A 22,580-nucleotide genomic window follows, 5' to 3' on the forward strand; every position below is an offset into this window, starting at 1 on the left:
TGCGCGAGGCCAGAAGCCATGGGGCCACCTCATGCACAAGTTTGGGGCCCATGGGGCCACCTCGTGCATGGGGACGGGGTCCATGGGGCCACCTCATGCACAAGTTTGGGGCCCACGGGGCCACCTCGTGCATGGGGACGGGGTCCATGGGGCCACCTCATGCACAAGTTTGGGGCCCACGGGGCCACCTCGTGCATGGGGACGGGGTCCACGGGGCCACCTCATGCACAAGTTTGGGGTCCACGGGGCCACCTCGTGCGCGAGGCCAGAAGCCATGGGGCCACCTCATGCACAAGTTTGGGGCCCACGGGGCCACCTCGTGCATGGGGACGGGGTCCACGGGGCCACCTCATGCACAAGTTTGGGGCCCACGGGGCCACCTCGTGCGGGGGCCAGAAGCCACGGGGCCACCTCATGCATGGGGACGGGGTCCATGGGGCCACCTCATGCACAAGTTTGGGGCCCACGGGGCCACCTCGTGCATGGGGACGGGGTCCACGGGGCCACCTCATGCACAAGTTTGGGGCCCACGGGGCCACCTCGTGCAGGGGCCCAGAAGCCACGGGGCCACCTCATGCATGGGGACGGGGTCCATGGGGCCACCTCATGCACAAGTTTGGGGCCCACGGGGCCACCTCGTGCGGGGCCCAGAAGCCACGGGGCCACCTCATGCATGGGGACGGGGTCCATGGGGCCACGTCATGCACAAGTTTGGGGCCCACGGGGCCACCTCGTGCATGGGGACGGGGTCCATGGGGCCACCTCATGCACAAGTTTGGGGCCCACGGGGCCACCTCGTGCAGGGCCCAGAAGCCACGGGGCCGCCGCCGTGAGCCGGCTCCTGGTGCGAGGCCGGGGCCCGCGGTGGCCGCTGCGGGGAGGGGAGGAAGGAAATGGCCGCCGGTGCCTGGCCGGGAAGCCGCGGCGGGGGGAGGCCATGGGCACGCCACGGCCCCTTCCCGGCACGGCGGGGACGCGGGGGGCACCCATCCGCACCCCGATGGGTGGGGGGCGGCGGGGGGGGCCCGTGGGGGGGGGTGAAGCCACCCTGGCCCCGCTCCATCCCGCCCCACCCCGCCTTGGCGCCCGGATTCGGCGCCTTGCCGCCGGAAAATTCTTTTTTTTTTTTTTGGGGGGGGGGTGGGGGGGACAGGCGACGAGGACGCGGCCACCGCCGGCCGCCGTGTCACCCACTGCCGCCACGAGCTCGTCGGGTCTCAGCCCCCCCCCCCCGCTGCCCCCCACCCCGCTCCCGGCGTCAAAAATAGGCGAGCGCCGGATCCGGTCAGGAAAGAGCGCGGCTAAAAATAAGCGGGGGCCCCGGCGCGGCCCCGGCCAGGGTCACCGGTGTCCCCGTCCCCGTCCCCCCCCCGAGCCGTGGGAAGGGGCCGGGGCGGAAGCGGCAGCGGCGGGAAGGGACCGGGGGGGGACACGGGGGGGACACGGGGGGGGGAGGGGGGGGCTGTGTCTGGATGTGTGGGGACGGGGACGTCACCGTGGCTGGAAGCATGGGGACAGGGATGTCACCATGTCAGGACATGTGGGGACAGGGATGTCACCGTGCAGGGACACGTGGGGATGGGGGTGTCACCGTGCCCAGATACATGGGGACAGGGGTGTCACCGTGCAGGGACACGTGGGGACAGGGATGTCACCATGTCAGGACATGTGGGGACAGGGATGTCACCGTGCCCAGATACGTGAGGACAGGGGTGTCACCATGTCAGGACACGTGGGGACAGGGATGTCACCATGCCCAGATACATGGGGACAGGGGTGTCACCATGTCAGGACACGTGGGGACAGGGATGTCACCGTGCCCAGATACGTGAGGACAGGGGTGTCACCGTGCCCAGATACACGGGGACAGGGATGTCACCATGTCAGGACATGTGGGGACAGGGATGTCACTGTGCCCAGATAAATGGGGACAGGGATGTCACCATGTCAGGACACATGGGGACGGGGATGTCACCGTGCCCAGATACATGGGGACAGGGATGTCACCATGTCAGGACACGTGGGGACAGGGATGTCACCATGCAGGGACATTTGGGGACAGGGATGTCACCATGCCCAGATACACGGGGACAGGGATGTCACCATGTCAGGACACGTGGGGACAGGGATGTCACCGTGCCCAGATACACGGGGACAGGGGTGTCACCATGCAGGGACACGTGGGGACGGGGGTGTCACTGTGCCCAGATAAATGGGGACAGGGATGTCACCATGTCAGGACACGTGGGGACAGGGATGTCACCGTGCCCAGATACACGGGGACGGGGATGTCACCATGTCAGGACACATGGGGACAGGGATGTCACCGTGCCCAGATACACGGGGACAGGGATGTCACCATGTCAGGACATGTCGGGACAGGGATGTCACCGTGCCCAGATACACGGGGACAGGGATGTCACCATGTCAGGACATGTGGGGACACGGATGTCCCCGTGCCCAGATACATGGGGACAGGGATGTCACCATGCAGGGACACGTGGGGATGGGGGTGTCACCGTGCCCAGATACACGGGGACAGGGATGTCACCATGTCAGGACACGTGGGGACACGGATGTCACCGTGCCCAGATACATGGGGACAGGGGTGTCACCGTGCAGGGACACGTGGGGATGGGGGTGTCACTGTGCCCAGATACACGGGCACAGGGATGTCACCATGTCAGGACACGTGGGGACACGGATGTCACCGTGCCCAGATACATGGGGACAGGGGTGTCACCGTGCAGGGACACGTGGGGACGGGGGTGTCACTGTGCCCAGATAAATGGGGACAGGGATGTCACCATGTCTGGACACACAGAGACAGGGATGTCACCGTGCCCAGATACACGGGGACGGGGATGTCACCATGTCAGGACACATGGGGACAGGGATGTCACCGTGCCCAGATACATGGGGACAGGGATGTCACCGTGCAGGGACACGTGGGGACGGGGGTGTCACTGTGCCCAGATACATGGGGACAGGGGTGTCACCGTGCAGGGACACACGGGGACAGGGGTGTCACCATGCCCAGATACGTGGCGACAGGGATGTCACCGTGACTGGATATGTGGGGACAGGGATGTCCCCATGCAGGCACACGTGGGGACGGGGATGTCACCAGGCCCAGATACACGGGGACAGGGATGTCCCCATGTCTGGACATGTGGGGACAGGGATGTCACCATGTCTGGACACACAGAGACAGGGATGTCACCGTGCCCAGATACGTGGGGACAGGGATGTCACCGTGCCCAGATACACGGGGACGGGGATGTCCCCATGTCTGGACATGTGGGGACAGGGGTGTCACCATGCCCAGGCAACGGGAACAAACAGGGGACAGGTGGGGACAGGGATGTCCCCGTGCAGGGACACGTGGGGACAGGGGTGTCACCATGTCAGGACACACAGGGACAGGGATGTCACCGTGCCCTGATATGTGGGGACAGGGATGTCACCATGCCCAAATACATAGGGACAGGGATGTCACCGTGCAGGGACACACGGGGACAGGGGTGTCACCATGCCCAGATACGTGGCGACAGGGATGTCACCGTGACTGGATATGTGGGGACAGGGATGTCCCCATGCAGGCACACGTGGGGACAGGGATGTCACCAGGCCCAGATACACGGGGACAGGGATGTCCCCATGTCTGGACACGTGGGGACAGGGTTGTCACCATGCAGGCACACGTGGGGACAGGGATGTCACCATGCCCAGGCAACGGGGCCATGCAGGGACACGTGGGGACGGGGACGTCACCATGTCTGGAAGCATGGGGACAGGGGTGTCACCAGGCCCAGATAAATGGGGACAGGGATGTCACCACGTCAAGACACGTGGGGACAGGGATGTCCCCGTGCAGGGACACGTGGAGACACGGATGTCACCATGCAGGGACACGCAGGGACAGGGATGTCACCATGTCGGGACACGTGTGGACAGGGATGTTGTCATGCCCAGATACGTGGGGACGGGGATGTCACCATGTCTGGACACAAGGACAGGGAAGTCACCATGCAGGGACACGTGGGGACAGGGGTGTCACTGTGCAGGGACACACAGGGATAGGGATGTCACCGTGCCCAGATACATGGGGACAGGGATGTCACCATGTCGGGACACGCGGGGACACGGATGTCACCATGCAGGGACAGGGATGTCCCCGTGCAGGGACACGTGGAGACACGGATGTCACCGTGCCCAGATACATGGGGACAGGGATGTCACCATGTCGGGACACGTGGGGACAGGGATGTCACCATGCAGGGACACGCAGGGACAGGGATGTCACCAGGCCCACATACATGGGGACAGGGATGTCACCATGTCTGGACACACAAGGACAGGGATGTCACCGTGTCGGGACACGCGGGGACCAGGGTGTCACCGTGCAGGGACACGGATGACCCCGTGCAGGGACTCATGGGGACAGGGATGTCACCGTGCCCAGATACATGGGGACAGGGATGTCACCGTGCCCAGATACATGGCGACAGGGATGTCACCGTGCAGGGACACGCAGGGATAGGGATGTCACCGTGCAGGGACACGTGGGGACAGGGATGTCACCGTGCCCAGATACATGGGGACAGGGATGTCTCCAGGCCCAGATACATGGCGACAGGGATGTCACCATGTCGGGACACGCGGGGACAGGGATGTCACCGTGCAGGGACACGGATGTCCCCGTGCAGGGTACACGGGGACATGGACCCGCATCGTCCCCAGGCTCCCCACCCGCATCCCTGGGCCTGGGGGGTGACGCCCCCCCCCCCCCCCCCCCAGGGCGTGCCCGGCGTGTCCTGGCGTGTCCTGGCGTGTCCTGGCGTGTCGCCGCGTGTCCCGCGTGCCAGCGCCGGCGTGAATCACCGGGGCCCTGACGTCAAGGCCTCGGGGGGAGGAAGGAAGCCCCCCCCCGGCAGCAGGGCCGGGGACGCCGGGGACCCCCAGACCGGCAGCGCCGTGGCCCCCCCGCACCCGGCCGGGCAGGGACCCCCAGGCTGGGAGGCACCCCCCCAAACTGGGCTGGGAGGGACCCCCCCCAAACTGGGCTGGGACCCCCCAGACTGGGCTGGGACCCCCCAAACTGGGCTGGGAGGGACACCCCCCAAACTGGGCTGGGACCCCCCAAACTGGGCTGGGACCCCCCAGACTGGGCTGGGGCCCCCCCAAACTGGTCAAGGGCCCCCAGGCTGGGAGGGACCCCCCCCCAAACTGGGCTGGGAGGGACCCCCCCCAAACTGGGCTGGGACCCCCCAGACTGGGCTGGGGCCCCCCCAAACTGGGCTAGGAGGGACCCCCCAAACTGGGCTGGGAGGGACCCCCCCCAAACTGGGCTGGGACCCCCCAGACTGGGCTGGGGCCCCCCCAAACTGGTCAAGGGCCCCCAGGCTGGGAGGGACCCCCCCCCAAACTGGGCTGGGAGGGACCCCCCCCAAACTGGGCTGGGACCCCCCAGACTGGGCAGGGACCCCCCTAATCCGGGCTGGGAGCCCCCCCAATCTGGGCAGGGACCCCCTGAAACTGGGCAGGGACCCCCCCAAACTGGGCAGAGACCCCCCCCGAACTGGGCAAGGACCCCCCAGTCTGGGCAGGGACCCCCCCCAAACTGGGCAGGGACCCCCCAAACTGGGCAGGGACCCCCCAAACCGGGCTGGGACCCCCCCCCAAACTGGGCAGAGACCCCCCCAAACTGGGCAAGGACCCCCCCCAAACTGGGAAAGGACTCCCAGGCTGGGCTGGGACCCCCCCAAACCGGGCTGGGACCCCCCAAACTGGGCAGGGACCCCTCCAAACTGGGCAAGGACCCCCCCAATCTAGCCAGGGACCCCCCCAAACTGGGCTGAGACCCCCCAAACTGGGCTGGGACCCCCCAGACTGGGCAGGGACCCCCCTAATCCGGGCTGGGAGCCCCCCCAATCTGGGCAGGGACCCCCCCAAACTGGGCAGAGACCCCACCCGGACTGGGCAAGGACCCCCCAGTCTGGGCAGGGACCCCCCCCAATCTGGGCAGGGACCCCCCAAACTGGGCAGGGACCACCCCAAACTGGGCAGAGACCCCCCCCTAAACTGGGCAAGGACCCCCCCCAAACTGGGAAAGGACTCCCAGGCTGGGCTGGGACCCCCCAAACTGGGCTGGGACCCCCCCCAACTGGGCAGAGACCCCCCCCAAACCGGGCTGGGACCCCCCAAACCGGGCTGGGACCCCCCAAACTGGGCAGGGACCCCTCCAAACTGGGCAAGGACCCCCCCAATCTAGCCAGGGACCCCCCCAAACTGGGCTGGGACCCCCCCAAACTGGGCTGGGACCCCCCAGACTGGGCAGGGACCCCCCTAATCCGGGCTGGGAGCCCCCCCAATCTGGGCAGGGACCCCCCAAAACTGGGCAGAGACCCCACCCGGACTGGGCAAGGACCCCCCAGTCTGGGCAGGGACCCCCCCCAATCTGGGCAGGGACCCCCCAAACTGGGCAGGGACCACCCCAAACTGGGCAGAGACCCCCCCCTAAACTGGGCAAGGACCCCCCCCAAACTGGGAAAGGACTCCCAGGCTGGGCTGGGACCCCCCAAACTGGGCTGGGACCCCCCCCAACTGGGCAAGGACCCCCCCCAAACCGGGCTGGGACCGCCCAAACCGGGCTGGGACCCCCCAAACCGGGCTGGGACCCCCCCCGCCATCCCGGTGCCCCCCACCCGCTTGGTGCTGGCTCCCCCTTGCGGCGGCCCGCGGCGCTGCAGGGGGCGTGGCTTGAAGCTGGGGGCGTGGCTTGGGAGGGCGGGACCTTTGTCCTATAATGGCTTTACTCCCTATGGGTGATTGGCAGGTGGGTGGGCCAATAGGACCCCAGGGGTCTCCGAGCCAGGGCCCCTCACCCACGGGCCCCCCCCGGCACCCAAAGGGCCCCGGCCCGGGGGGGGCGGGTCCCGGCCCCTGCGCCCCACGGCCCCGGAGCCCCACCCCGGGGGCTCCCCAAGACCCCCCTGGGCACCCATGGGTGCCCCTCTGCTGAGACCCCTCCCCCCTTGGCTGGGACACCCATGGGTGCCCCTCTGCTGAGACCCCTCCCCCCTTGGCTGGGACACCCATGGGTGCCCCTCTGCTGAGACCCCTCCCCCCTTGGCTGGGACACCCATGGGTGCCCCTCTGCTGCCCACCCCTTCCCCCCATGGGTTGGGACACCCATGGGTGCCCCTCTGCTGCCCACCCCTTCCCCCCATGGGTTGGGACACCCATGGGTGCCCCTCTGCTGCCCACCCCTCCCCCCTTGGTTGGGACACCCATGGGTGCCCCTCTGCTGCCCACCCCTTCCCCCCATGGGCTGGGACACCCATGGGCGCCCCTCTGCTGCCCACCCCTTCCCCCCATGGGTTGGGACACCCATGGGCGCCCCTCTGGTCCCCCCCTTCCCCCCATGGGTTGGGACACCCATGGGTGCCCCTCTGCTGCCCACCCCTCCCCCCATGGGTTGGGACACCCATGGGTGCCCCTCTGCTGCCCACCCCTTCCCCCCATGGGCTGGGACACCCATGGGTGCCCCTCTGCTGCCCACCCCTCCCCCCATGGGTTGGGACACCCATGGGTGCCCCTCTGCTGCCCACCCCTTCCCCCCATGGGTTGGGACACCCATGGGTGCCCCTCTGCTGCCCACCCCTCCCCCCATGGGTTGGGACACCCATGGGTGCCCCTCTGCTGCCAACCCCTCCCCCCTTGGCTGGGACACCCATGGGTGCCCCTCTGCTGCCCACCCCTTCCCCCCATGGGTTGGGACACCCATAGGCGCCCCTCTGCTGCCCAACCCCTCCCCCCTTGGCTGGGACACCCATGGGTGCCCCTCTGCTGCCAACCCCTTCCCCCCATGGGTTGGGACACCCATGGGTGCCCCTCTGCTGCCCACCCCTTCCCCCCATGGGTTGGGACACCCATGGGTGCCCCTCTGCTGCCCACCCCTCCCCCCCTTGGCTGGGACACCCATGGGTGCCCCTCTGCTGCCCACCCCTCCCCCCATGGGTTGGGACACCCATGGGTGCCCCTCTGCTGCCCACCCCTTCCCCCCATGGGTTGGGACACCCATGGGTGCCCCTCTGCTGCCCACCCCTCCCCCCTTGGCTGGGACACCCATGGGTGCCCATCTGCTGCCAACCCAGCTCCTCCATGGGTTGGGACACCCATGGGTGCCCCTCTGCTGCGACCCCTCCCCCCCATGGGTTGGGACACCCATGGGTGCCCCTCTGCTGCCCACCCCTCCCCCCTTGGCTGGGACACCCATGGGTGCCCCTCTGCTGCCCAACCCCTCCCCCCTTGGCTGGGACACCCATGGGTGCCCCTCTGCTGCCCAACCCCTCCCCCCTTGGCTGGGACACCCATGGGTGCCCCTCTGCTGCCCACCCCTCCCCCCTTGGCTGGGACACCCATGGGTGCCCCTCTGCTGCCCAACCCCTCCCCCCTTGGCTGGGACACCCATGGGTGCCCCTCTGCTGCCCACCCCTTCCCCCCATGGGTTGGGACACCCATGGGTGCCCCTCTGCTGCCCACCCCTTCCCCCCTTGGCTGGGACACCCATGGGTGCCCCTCTGGTCCCCCCCTTCCGGCGAGAAAGAGACGGCGCGGGGGGCGGCGGGGCGGTGCCGATCCGAAGCTGCTTTATTGGCCACGTTGGGATGAGGCGAGCGCGGACACGGGGGGGCGAGCCGGCCCCGGCACAGTCACAAACACAGCACAGGCAATAATAATAATAATAATAATAATAATAAAAAATTAAACATCTCCCGGGGGCTGGCAGCCCCCCCGCAACAAAAATATATATATACGAGAGAGAGGAGGAGACGGAGTCAACGCTGGCGAAGCTTGGTCACGAGAGAGGGACGGCACGGGGGGGGGACGCCGGAGCCACCGGCGGGACCCCCGTGCGGCGCCGGGGTGGGGGCGGGCAGAGCCGTTCACAGTTGGGTGGGGAACAAGCAGGAGGGGACCCCAACCCAACGCCGTGGGTGCCGGAGAGGTCACCTGGAGGGCCAGCAGCGGCGGCGGGGCCGGGACCCCCGAGGGGGTCGGGGGCGCGGAGGGGGGATGCCGTCGGGGGGGTGGGTGCGGCCCGTGGGCCCGCTCCAGCCGGGGTCACGGCGATCGGGCGGCGGCACCCCCGCGGCGATGGGGGTGCTGCAAGGAGCCCATGGCTTGTGGCCTGCCCACCCTTGGGTTGGTTGCCCGGCCACCCATGGGTTGGTGGCCTGGTCACCCATGGGTTGGTGGCCCGGCCACCCATGGGTTGGTGGCCTGGTCACCCATGGGTTGGTGGCCCGGCCACCCATGGGTTCGTGGCCCAGCCACCCATGGGTTGGTGGCCCGGTCACCCACGGGTTCGTGGCCCGGCCACCCATGGGTTGGTGGCCCAGCCACCCATGGGTTCGTGGCCCGGTCACCCATGGGTTCGTGGCCCAGCCACCCATGGTTTCGTGGCCCAGCCACCCATGGTTTCGTGGCCCAGCCACCCATGGGTTGGTGGCCCGGTCACCCATGGGTTGGTGGCCCGGCCACCCATGGGTTCGTGGCCCAGCCACCCATGGGTTCGTGGCCCAGCCACCCATGGGTTCGTGGCCCGGTCACCCATGGGTTCGTGGCCCAGCCACCCATGGGTTGGTGGCCCAGCCACCCATGGGTTGGTGGCCCAGTCACCCGTGGGTTCATGGCCCAGCCACCCATGGGTTGGTGGCCCGGTCACCCATGGGTTCGTGGCCCGGTCACCCATGGGTTCGTGGCCCAGTCTCCCATGGGTTGGTGGCCCAGTCTCCCATGGGTTGGTGGCCCAGTCTCCCATGGGTTCGTGGCCCAGCCACCCATGGGTTGGTGGCCCAGCCACCCCGACGGCGGGGAAGGGGCCGCGGGGGGCACGCGGCGTGGCCATCTCTAGGGCGAAGTAGGCGCCGCGTGGCCCCCTCGCCGGGACACGATGGAGACACCCCGGATGTCTCCGGCGTCACGGAAACGCCCCGGGGACCTTGGCGGGGCGAGGGACGGTGGGGACATCTCCGAAGGGATGGAGATGGCACGGGGAGGCCCCCCCGGGACAAGGGGGATGGGGTGGGGACACCTCTACGGCGTCACGGGGATCGGGCGTGGGCATCTCCAAAGTGAAGGAGATGCGGCAGGAATCCCCACGGGATGTCGGGGATCCGAGACGGCCACCTCTAAGGTGACGCGGACACCACGGGGACGTTCCCCCGGGCATTGAAAATTCGGCAGAAACGGCTCCAAAGGGCCGGAGCCGCTGCAGGAACCCCCCGTGAGATGACGGGGATGAGGGACGGCCACCTCTACGGTGACGGAGACGCCACGGGGACATTCCCCGGGCGGTGGAAATCAGGCACGGACATCTCCGAAGGGCTGGAGATGCACCACGGGGTGCCGCGGATCGGGCACAGCCGCCTCTAAGGCAATGGAGACGACAAAGGGACCTTCTCAGGCGGATGGAAGTTGAGGAGGAACATCTCCAAAGCGATGGAGATGCTGCGCAAAGCCCCATGGGACGACGGGGATTGGGGACAGGCACCTCTAAGGTGACGGAAACACCACAAGAACCTTTCCCCGGGTGGTGGGAATTCGGCAGAAACATCTCCAAAGGGAGGGAGCTGCTGCAGGAACCCCCGCGAGATGCTGGGGGAGCGGGGACGGCCACCTCTGAGGTGACGGAGACACCGCAGGGACGTTCCCCGGGTGGTGGAAATTCATCGGAAACATCTCCAAAGGGAGGGAGACGCTGTGCAAAGCCCCGTGAGATGACGGGGATTGGGGACCGGCACCTCTGAGGTGACGGAGACACCACAGGGACATTCCCCAGGTGGTAGGAATTTGGTAGAAACATCTCCAAAGGGATGGAGACGCTGCTTGGACCCCCACGAGATGACGGGGATTGGGGACCGGCACCTCAAAGGTGACGGAGACACGGCAGGGCCATTCCCCGGGTGGTGGAAATGCATCGGAAACCTCTCCAAAGGGCTGAAGACGCTGCACAAAGCCCCGTGAGATGACGGGGATTGGGGATGGCCAACTCAAAGGTGACGGAGACACCGCGGGGACATTCCCCAGGTGGTAGGAATTTGGTAGAAACATCTCCAAAGGGCTGGAGACGCTGCTTGAACCCCCGTGAGATGACGGGGATTGGGGATGGCCAACTCAAAGGTGACGGAGACACCACAGGGACATTCCCCAGGTGGTAGGAATTTGGTAGAAACATCTCCAAAGGGCTGGAGACGCTGCTTGAACCCCCGTGAGATGACGGGGATTGGGGATGGCCAACTCAAAGGTGACGGAGACACCGCAGGGACATTCCCCAGGTGGTAGGAATTTGGTAGAAACATCTCCAAAGGGCTGGAGACGCTGCTTGAACCCCCGTGAGATGACGGGGATTGGGGATGGCCAACTCAAAGGTGATGGAGACACCACAGGGACATTCCCCGGGCGATGGAAATCAGGCACGGACATCTCCGAAGGGCTGGAGACGCTGCTTGGACCCCCGCGAGATGCTGGGGGAGCGGGGACGGCCACCTCGAAAGCAGGCGGGGATGCCGCCGGAAAGATGGAGACGCACCATGGACGCCTCCGGTGCCAACACCCCACAGCCGGGCGCCAAAGCTCATCAACGCCCCCCCCAAAAAAAAATTGGAAAAAAAAAAAAAAAACCCCAAAAACCAGGAAAATTTGGGGGCGGGGCGGCAAAAACCACATAAAAACCACCCGGGGAGGGAGGAGGTGCCCGTTTGGGTTGGTTTGGTTGGGTTTTTGGTTTGGGTTTTTTTTTTTGGTTGGTTTTTTTGGGGAGGGGGACGGCACGGACACCCCGTTCACAACGCGAGGAGCGAGGGAGAATTCAAGGAGTCCGAGGACTGGTCGCTGCTGCTGCTCCGCTGATGCGAGGCTCCGCAGGTGGTTCCCTCTGGGTGGGTGAACACAAACGAAGACGTATAGGATGGGTTAGGGGGCCCCGAGGGGACCCCGGGGGCGAAGCAGCAGCTGGGGAAGGGGCCCTGGGCGCTCGGCTGGAACGGACCCGGCGGGAGGAAGGCGATGGCCCCCGCCGGCTCTTCCTTGCCCAGGGTGCTCACCTCGGCGGGGCCGGCACCCAAGGAGCCGACGTCCTCGAAGGGGAGCTTGCAGGCGGGGGCGTGGGCCACCAGGACAAACTCCAGCCGCTCCTTCTCCTTCTGCAGCTCGGCGATCTCCGACTCCAGCTCGGCCTTCTCCTCCTCCAGCTGGTCCGTCTCCTGCGGCGGCGGCGGCGGGCGTGAGGAGGGCGGCGGGGGGACGCCGCCATGTCGTGTGTCCCCCCCCCCCCCCGCCAGCCCCCGGGACGTGGCCCTCCCGGGAGCCCCCCAGATGGGGCCGCTCCGCCCCCAGCATCCCTGGGGGGCCGTGCGTCCCCCTCCCATGGCCCCCGCTCCTGGGGACGGCGCCGTGTCCCCCGCCATCTTCCCCTGCCATGGCCCCTGCTCCTGGGGACGGCATTGTCCCCCTCCAGCATCCCCAGGTCTCTATCTGTCCCCCTCCCACGTCCCCTGCTCCAGGGGACAGCGCTGTGTCCCCCGCCATCTTCCCCCTCCGCCATCTTCCCCTGCTCCTGGGGACGGCATTGTCCCCCTCCAGCATCCCCAGGTCTCTCTCTGTCCCCCTCCCACGTCCCCTGCTCCAGGGGACAGCGCTGTGTCCCCCGCCATCTTCCCCCTCCGCCATCTTCCCCTGCTCCTGGGGACGGCATTGTCCCCCTCCAGCATCCCCAGGTCTCTCTCTGTCCCCCTCCCACGTCCCCTGCTCCTGGGGACAGCGCTGTGTCCCCCGCCATCTTCCCCCTCCGCCATCTTCCCCCGCTCCTGGGGATGGCATTGTGTCCTCCGCCATCTTCCCCTCCGCCATCTTCCCCTGCTCCTGGGGACAGCATTGTGTCCCTCTCCAGTGTCCCCTCCCATGGCCCCTGCTCCTGGGGATGGCATTGTGTCCCTCCAGCATCCCCAGGTCTCTATCTGTCCCCTCCCATGTCCCCCACTCCTGGGGACAGCGCTGTGTCCCCCGCCATCTTCCCCTCCCATAGCCCCTGCTCCTGGGGACGGCGCCGTGTCCCCCGCCATCTTCCCCTGCCATGGCCCCTGCTCCTGGGGACGGCATTGTCCCCCTCCAGCATCCCCAGGTCTCTATCTGTCCCCCTCCCACGTCCCCTGCTCCAGGGGACAGTGCTGTGTCCCCCGCCATCTTCCCCCTCCGCCATCCTCCCCCGCTCCTGGGGACGGCATTGTGTCCTCCGCCATCTTCCCCCTCCGCCATCTTCCCCCTCCGCCATCTTCCCCTGCTCCCGGGGACAGCATTGTGTCCCTCCAGCATCCCCAGGTCTCTATCTGTCCCCTCCCATGTCCCCCACTCCTGGGGACAGCACTGTGTCCCCCGCCATCTTCCCCTCCCATAGCCCCTGCTCCTGGGGACGGCGCTGTGTCCCCCGCCATCTTCCCCCTCCGCCATCTTCCCCCTCCGCCATCTTCCCCCTCCGCCATCTTCCCCCGCTCCTGGGGACAGCATTGTCCCCCTCCAGTGTCCCCAGGTCTCTATCTGTCCCCTCCCATGTCCCCTGATCCTGGGGACAGCGCTGTGTCCTCCACCATCTTCCCCTCCACCATTTTCCCCTCCCATGTCCCCTGCTCCTGGGGATGGCATTGTCCCCCTCCACCATCTTCCCCTGCTCCTGGGGACAACATTGTCCCCCTCCAGTGTCCCCAGGTCTCTATCTGTCCCCCTCCCATGTCCCCTGCTCCTGAGGACGGCATCATGTCCTCGTCCCATGTCCCCTGCTCCTGGGGACAGCATTGTGTCCCTCCAGCATCCCTCCACCATCTTCCTCTCTGATGTCCCCTGCTCCTGGGGATGGCATTGTCCCTCTCCAGCATCCCCAGGTCTCTATCTGTCCCCCTCCCACGTCTCCTGCTCCTGGCGATGGCATTGTCCCCCTCCAGCATCTTTGTGTCCTCCTGGCTCCTGGGGACAGCATTGTCCCCCTCCAGCGTCCCTCTGCCATCTTCCCCTCCATGGGGACAGCACCGTGTCCTCCTCCAGCATCTTTGTGTCCCCCTCCCATGTCCCCTGCTCCTGGGGATGGCATTGTCCCCCTCCAGTGTTCCCAGGTCTCTATCTGTCCCCCTCCCATGTCCCCCGCTCCTGGGGACAACGTTGTGTCCCTCTCCAGCATCTCCAGGTCTGTTCCCTTGCCATGTCCCCTGCTCCTGGGGACGGCACTGTGTCCTCCTCCAGCATCTTTGTGTCCTCCTCTGATGTCCCCTGCTCCTGGGGACAGCATTGTCCCCCTCCAGCATCCTTCTCCCATCTTCTCCTCCCATGTCCCCTGCTCCTGGGGACAGCATTGTCCCCCTCCAGTGTCCCTCTGCCATCTTCCCCTCCGTGGGGACAGCACTGTGTCCTCCTCCCATGTCCCCTGCTCCTGGGGACAACATTGTCCCCCTCCAGCATCCTTCTCCCATCTTCCCCTCCAACGTCCCCTGCTCCTGGGGACAGCATTGTCCCCCTCCAGCATCCTTCTCCCATCTTCCCCTCCCATGTCCCCTGCTCCTGGGGACAACATTGTGTCCTCCTCTGATGTCCCCTGCTCCTGGGGACAGGATTGTCCCCCTCCAATGTCCCTCTCCCATCTGCCCCTCCGATGTCCCCAGCTCCAAGGGACATCATCATCATCCTCCCCTTCCAGTCTCCTGTGGTCCTGGGGACACTGCTGTCCCCATCCAACATCCCCAGCTCCCCAGGATGTGCACCCATAGGTGTCCCTTGGGTCCTGCCCCCATAGACATCAACCTGTGCTGTCCCCAGCTCTGCGGACATCATCATCCTCCTCTTCTGACATCCCCATGGCCTTGCGGACACAACAGTCCCCAAACATCGCCAGGGACCTGCCCCCATCAACATCAACCTGTGCTGTCCCCAGCTCTGAGGGCATCATCATCGTCCCCTTCCAGTGTCCCTTGGTCCTGGGGACACCACTGTCCCCATAGGCATTGACCAGGCCCCTTCCAACAAGCTCAAGTCAACCATCCCGATGTCCCCATGGCCTTGGGGACACCACTGTCCCCAAACATCACCAGGGAACTGCCCACATAGACATCAACCTGTGCTGTCCCCAGCTCTGAGGGCATCATCCTCCTCTTCTGACATCCCGATGGCCTTGGGGACACCACTGTCCCCAAACGTCCCTTGGGGTCCTGCCCCCATCGACATCAACCTGTGCTGTCCCCAGCTCTGAGGGCATCATCATCATCCCCTTCCAGTGTCCCTTGGTCTTGGGGACACCACTGTCTCCAGAGACATTGACCAGTCCCCTTCTCATGTCCCCATGGCCTCAGGGACACCACTGTCCCCAAACGTCCCCAGGGACCTGTCCCCATAGACATCAACCTGTGCTGTCCCCAGCTCCGAGGGCATCATCATTGTCCCCTTCTGATGTCCCCTTGGTCTTGGGGACACCACTGTCCCCACAGGCATCAACCAGTCCCCTTCCAACAAGCCCAAGTCAACTGTCCCAATGTCCCCATGGCCTTGGGGACACCACTGTCCCCAAACATCCCTTGGGGAGCTGTCCCCATAGACATCAACCTGTGCTGTCCCCAGCTCTGAGGGCATCATCATCCTCCTCTTCTGACGTCCCCATGGCCTTGCGGACACCACTGTCCCCAAACATCGCCAGGGACCTGCCCCCATCAACATCAACCTGTGCTGTCCTCAGCTCTGAGGGCATCATCATCGTCCCCTTCCAGTGTCCCTTGGTCCTGGGGACACCACTGTCCCCATAGGCATTGACCAGGCCCCTTCCAACAAGCTCAAGTCAATTGTCCCGATGTCCCCATGGACTTGGGGACACCACTGTCCCCAAATGTCCCTCAGGGACCTGCCCCCATAGACATCAACCTGTGCTGTCCCCAGCTCCGAGGGCATCATCATTGTCCCCTTCTGATGTCCCCACGGCCTTGGGGACACCACTGTCCCCAAACGTCCCTTGGGGTCCTGCGCCCGTAGACATCACCCTGCGCCGTCCCCAGCCGCGGGGGACATTGCCATCCCTCCACCACCCCAGGGAGCCGCCGCTGTCCCCCTCGGTCACCCCCCAGCTACAGTGACACCGCCGTCCCCGAGCACTCACCGCCTGCAGCCGATCCGTCAGCTCCCGGCGCCGGTTACGGCACTTGGCCGCCGCCAACTTGTTCCTCTCCCGCCGCACCCGGCGCTTCTCCTCCTCCTCCGGCGTCAGCTGCCAGCGGGACGGGACCATCAGCCAGCTGCCACCCGCGTCCCCACGCTCCCGCCACCCTCTTGGGTGCCCCCCACCCGCCCGCCGGGGCGCGGGGGACGCCACTCACCGTCTCCTCGCGGCTGCGCCGGGGCCGGGCGCGGGTGGGACGCGCCGGCGGTGCCGCCGCCGGCCCCGTGGCGAAGGCGCCCATGCCCGGCGTGGAGTAACTGGGTCCCGGGAGATCGTAGGGATCGACGGGAGGGGTGGGGTGCGCCATGGGTGCCCCCAGGGGGCTGCGACTGGGCCACCGAGGAGATGAGGGTGGGCTGCACCAGCCACTGCAGGTCCTGGCTGGTGGTGATGGCCGTCACCGTGGGCACGAACGAGCCGGGCATGTCCCCCAGGCCGCTGCACTCCTGCGGAGACGGGGAACGGGGCGGGGGGTCAGGCCCTGCCCGCCAGCACCCATGGGTGGGCTGGCGCTGCCACCCACCCCGCCTTGCACCGGGGACCCAAGAGGTCCCCGGCGCCCATGCGCAACGCCCCGGCACCGACGCGCAAGGCCCTCGTGCCCCCAGCACCGACGGGCGAGAGCTCCCCGGCACCGACGTGCAAGGCCCTCGTGCCCCCCGGCACCCGACGGGCGAGAGGTCCCCGGCACCGACGTGCAAGGCCCTCGTGCCCCTGGCACCGATGGGCGAGAGCTCCCCGGCACCGACGTGCAAGGCCCTCATGGCCCTGGCACAGACGTGCAAGAGCTCCCCAGCACCGGCGTGCAAGGCCCTCGTGCCCCCAGCACCGACGGGCAAGAGCTCCCCGGCATTGACGTGCAAGGCCCTCGTGCCCCCGACACCGGCGGGCGAGAGCTCCCCGGCATTGACGTGCAAGGCCCTCGTGCCCCAGATGGGCAAGAGCTCCCTGGCACCGATGTGCGAGGCCCTCATGGTCCTGGCACAGACGTGCAAGAGCTCCCCGGCACCAATGTGCAAGGCCCTCGTGCCCCTGGCACCGATGTGCGAGAGGTCCGCAGCACCGACGTGCAAGGCCCTCATGCCCCCAGCACCGATATGCGAGAGGTCCACAGCACCAACGTGCAAGGCCCTCGTGCACCCGACACCAACGGGCAAGAGCTCCCCGGCATTGACGTGCAAGGCCCTCGTGCCCCCCGGCACCGATGTGCAAGAGCTCCCTGGCACCAACACCCTCGTGCCCCTGGCACCAATGTGCAAGAGCTCCCTGGCACCGACGCACCAGACCCTCACGTCCCTGGCACCGATGTGCAAGAGCTCCCCCAGCACGGACACGAGGGCCCTCGTGCCCCCAGCACCGACGTGCGAGACCCCCCTGGTACCAACACCCTCGTGCCCCTGGCACCACCGTGCAAGAGCTCCCCAGCACCCTCGTGCCCCTGGCACTGTCATGCAGAGCTCCCTGGCACCAACACCCTCGTGCCCCCCAGCACCGACGTGCAACGCCCTCAGGTCCCTGGCATCGATGCCCAAGTCCTTCCAGGCACCAACGTGCGACACCCTCGTGCCCCTGGCACCAACGTGTGAGAGCTCCCCAGCACCGACACGAGGCCCTCGTGCCCCCAGCACTGACGTGCAAGAGCTCCCTGGCACCAACACCCTCGTGCCCCTGACACTGATGTGCGAGAACTCCCTGGCACTGATGCACCAGACCATCACATCCCTGGCACCGACGTGCAAGAGCTCCCTGGCACCAACACCCTCGTGCCCCTGGCACCAACATGCAAGAGCTCCCTGGCACCGACCACCAGACCCTCACATCCCTGGCACCGACGTGCAAGGGCTCCCCAGCACCCTCGTGCCCCTGGCACCGTCGTGCAAGGCCCTCAGCTCCCTGGCACCGATGCCCAGATCCCTCCAGGCACTGACGTGTGACGCCCTCGTGCCCCAGCACCGATGTGCGAGAGCTCCCTGGCACCGACACCCTCGTGCCCCTGGCACCAACGTGCAAGAGCTCCCCGGCACCGACCACCAGACCCTCACATCCCTGGCACCGACGTGCAAGGGGCTCCCCAGCACCCTCGTGCCCCTGGCACTGTCGTGCAAGGCCCTCAGCTCCCTGGCACCGATGCCCAAATCCTTCCAGGCACCAACGTGCGACACCCTCGTGCCCCAGCACCAATGTGTGAGAGCTCCCTGGCACCGACACACCAGACCCTCACATCCCTGGCACTGACGTGCAAGAGCTCCCCCCGCACTGATGCACTCGTGCCCCTGGCACCGACATGTGAGAGCTCCCTGGCACCAACGCACCAGACCCTCACGTCCCTGGCACCGACGTGCAAGAGCCCTGGCACTGATGCACAAGACCCTTGTGCCCCTGACACCGTCGTGCGAGAGCTCCCCGGCACCGACACCCTCGTGCCCCTGGCACCAACGTGCAAGAGCTCCCTGGCACCGACGCACCAGACCCTCACGTCCCTGGCACCGACGCACAAGACCCTTGTGCCCCTGACACCGTCGTGCGAGAGCTCCCCGGCACCAACACCCTCGTGCCCCTGGCACTGTCGTGCAAGGCCCTCAGCTCCCTGGCACCGATGCCCAGATCCCTCCAGGCACCGCCGTGCGACGCCCCTCGTGCCCCAGCACCGATGTGCAAGAGCTCCCTGGCACCGACACCCTCGTGCCCCTGGCACCAACGTGCAAGAGCTCCCTGGCACCAACACACCAGACCCTCACGTCCCTGGCACCGACGCGCAAGAGCCCTGGCACTGATGCACAAGACCCTTGTGCCCCTGACACCGTCGTGCGAGAGCTGCCCGGCACCAACACCCTCGTGCCCCTGGCACCGTCGTGCAAGGCCCTCAGCTCCCTGGCACCCGATGCCCAGATCCCTCCAGGCACCGACGTGCGACGCCCTCGTGCCCCAGCACCGATGTGCAAGAGCTCCCCGGCACCGACACCCTCGTGCCCCTGGCACCAACGTGCAAGAGCTCCCTGGCACCGATGCACCAGACCCTCACGTCCCTGGCACCGACGTGCAAGAGCCCTGGCACTGATGCACAAGACCCTTGTGCCCCTGACACCGTCGTGCAAGAGCTGCCCGGCACCAACACCCTCGTGCCCCTGGCACCGTCGTGCAAGGCCCTCAGCTCCCTGGCACCGATGCCCAGATCCCTCCAGGCACCGCCGTGCGACGCCCTCGTGCCCCAGCACCGCCGTGCACGAGGTCCCCGACCCCCTGGCACCCCCCAGCACCCCCGGGCGAGGCCACCCCGGTGCTGTTGCACGAGGCCCTCGTGCCCCGGCGCTGTTGCACGAGGCCGCCCCGCACTTGTGCACCCACGTGCAAACCCCCCGGCACCCGAGGGGCCCCAGCACCCAGCTCAGGGTGCCCCCCACCCCCCGGAACGCCCCTTTGGGGGGGGGGGGTGTACTGAGCACCCCCGGTGGGGGGGGGACACCCCGAGTGCCCCCCTCCCCCGGTTACACCGGGACCCCGCGGGGGGGGGGGGCACCCCGAGTGCCCCCTCCCCGGTCGCACCGGGAGCCGGTGGGGGGGGACACCCCGAGTGCCCCCTCCCCGGTTGCACCGGGAGCCGGTGGGGGGGGGGACACCCCGAGTGCCCCCTCCCCGGTTACACCGGGACCCCCCCTCCCCCGGTTGCACCGGGACCCGGCGGGGGGGGGGACACCCCGAGTGCCCCCTCCCCGGTCGCACCGGGACCCCCCCTCCCCGGTTACACCGGGACCCGGTGGGGGGGGGCACCCCCCAGTCCCCCCCTCCCCGGTTGCACCGGGACCCCCCCTCCCCCGGTTGCACCGGGACCCCGGCGGGGGGGGGGACACCCCGAGTGCCCCCTCCCCGGTTACACCGGGACCCCGGCGGGGGGGGGGCACCCCGAGTGCCCCCTCCCCGGTCGCACCGGGACCCCCCCTCCCCGGTTACACCGGGAGCCGGTGGGGGGGGGGACACCCCGAGTGCCCCCTCCCCGGTTATACCGGGACCCCCCCTCCCCGGTTACACCGGGAGCCGGTGGGGGGGGGGCACCCCCAGTCCCCCCTCCCCGGTTGCACCGGATCCCCCTGCCCGGTTGCGCGCTGGGGGCGTGGCCTCTGCTGCGCCGGGGGCGTGGCCTCCCCGGGGGGGCGGAACCCCGCCCCCTTTTCTCCCATAGCAACGGCGCGCGCGGAGCGCGCGGGGGGGGAGGCGGCGGGCGCCGCGTTCCAAAATAAACCCCCGCGCGCGCCGTACGTGCGCCGCGTCATCACGGAGGGTTCCAGCGCGTCACGCGTTTACGCACGACCCCGCCCCCCCCTCGCGCCGCCCGCCTCCCCCTGGCGGCCCGCGCCGGCCACTCACCTGCGCGGCGCCCGCCGCCGCCGCCGGGCTGCCGAAGGAGTGGAGCGGGGACGGGTACCGGGACTCGGCCGAGGGCGAGGAGCTGCACCGCGAGCCCGAGTCGTAGTCGCCGGGGAAGCCCTGGTACATGGCCCCGGGGCCGCGGGGGCCGCCGCGCCGCGCCAAGGCTGCGCCTCAGGCCACCGGCATGGCGGGCACCGGCCACGCACCGCCGCTCGCCCCGCCGCTCGCCCCGCCGCCGCCGCCTGCACGGGGCGCTCCCCGGCGATGCCTCGGCGCGGAGGTCTCTGCCGTGCCGGTGCGCTGCTGCCGGTGCCGCTCGATCGGTCTCTGGCTCCGGTTACCGGCTGCAAAGTCCCGGTGCCGCTGGATCCCTCCCAGGCTCCGGTTACCGGCTGCAAAGTCCCGGTGCGCCGCTGCCGGTGCCGCTCGATCGGTCCCAGGCTCCGGTTACCGGCTGCAAAGTCCCGGTGTGCTGCTCCCCGGTGCCGCTCGATTGGTCCCCTGGCTCCGGTTACCGGCTGCAAAGTCCCCGGTGCGCCGCTGCCGGTGCCGCTCGATCGGTCCCCAGGCTCCGGTTACCGGCTGCAAAGTCCCGGTGTGCTGCTTCCGGTACCGCTGGATCCCTCCCAGGCTCCGGTTACCGGCTGCAAAGTCCCGGTGCGCTGCTGCCGGTGCCGCTCGATCGGTCCCAGGCTCCGGTTACCGGCTGCAAAATCCCGGTGCCGCTCGATCGGTCCCCTGGCTCCGGTTACCGGCTGTAAAGTCCCGGTGCGCTGCTCCCGGTGCCGCTGGATCCCTCCCAGGCTCCGGTTACCGGCTGCAAAGTCCCGGTGCCGCTGGATCCCTCCCAGGCTCCGGTGACCGGCCGCAAAGTCCCGGTGCGCTGCTCCGAGCTCCGGTTCGCCGCTAGAAGCCTCGGTGCATCCGTGCCAGGCTCCGCTTCGCCGGTACAAAGCCCCGGTGCAGCCGCCTCAGGCTCCGGTTCGCCGCTACAAAGCCCCCGCTGCGCCGCTACGAGCCCCGGTGCATCCGGTCCTCCGGTGCAGGATCCCGGCGCGCCTTTACAAACCCCGGTGCAGCCGTTCCAAGGCTCCGGTTCCCCGGTACCAAAGTCCCGGCTCGCCGCTCATCAGCCCCGGTTTATCCGTTCCCAGGCGCCGGCTCTCCGGTGCAAAGTCCCGGTCGGCCGCTGGAAGCTCCGGTAAATCCCTTCCCAGGCTCCGGTTCCGCCGCTACCGAGCCCGGTTACAGCCTCTCCCCCGGTGCAAAGTGCCGGTGGCCGCTTCCCCCCCCCCACCGGGCTCCGCTTTTTTATGAATGAACCGCTCGCCGCCACGCCCCTTTTTATACGGCGGCGCCACGCCCCCTCCGCTGACGTCACGCCCGCCTCTCCCGCCGCTCCGGGACCCCCGGGACCCCCCCGGAACCCGCAGTCCCCGTCGCCGTCGTTGTCGCCGCCGTTCTGCGGCCCCGGGAGCCGCCGCCGCCGTTAAGAGGCGCCGGGACGGGCGGGGAAAGGGGGGGATCCCTCGCCCCGCCCCTCCGGAGTTCCTGTGACGCAATTAGCCATATATGGGCTTGTCTCGGAGTGTTTGTTTGGTATCCTAGCAATGACGTCACAGGGAATCCCTTCGCCGCCGCCGCCGCCGCCGCCGCCGAAACGCGTATTAATAGAAACGGGCGCCGCGGTTCTAGAAACGGCCTGAACCGTCCGGGGCGACGGCCCCGCACCCCCGGTAACCCCCCCCGGTAACCCCCCGGGACCCCCCCCCCGCCCGGGGACACCCCCCCCGGGCCCCCCCGCCCCGCCCCCACCCGGTAATTCTCCCGTCCTCCCCCGGGACCCCCCCCCTTACCCGGTAACTCCCCCCGGGAGCCCCCCCCCCCCCCCCCACCCGGTAATTTCCCCCCGGGACCCCCACCCCACCCGGTGACCCCCCCCCCACCCGGTAACTCCCCGCCG

At 68.1% G+C, this 22,580-nt stretch overlaps 1 protein-coding gene across 1 annotated transcript; it reads right to left on the bottom strand.

Moving 5' to 3' along the window:
* Positions 1 to 11,852: 11,852 nt before the first annotated feature.
* FOSB (FosB proto-oncogene, AP-1 transcription factor subunit) lies at positions 11,853 to 20,743 on the bottom strand. Its single transcript, XM_075727303.1, is given in 5 exon segments — positions 11,853 to 12,272; positions 16,193 to 16,300; positions 16,410 to 16,568; positions 16,570 to 16,698; positions 20,615 to 20,743. Coding segments are annotated over 5 exon segments (945 nt in total).
* Between the last annotated feature and the right edge of the window lie 1,837 nt (positions 20,744 to 22,580).

The sequence above is a fragment of the Pelecanus crispus genome, assembly GCF_030463565.1.
Source record: "Pelecanus crispus isolate bPelCri1 chromosome 30 unlocalized genomic scaffold, bPelCri1.pri SUPER_30_unloc_3, whole genome shotgun sequence".
NCBI classification, from domain to species: Eukaryota; Metazoa; Chordata; class Aves; order Pelecaniformes; family Pelecanidae; genus Pelecanus; species Pelecanus crispus.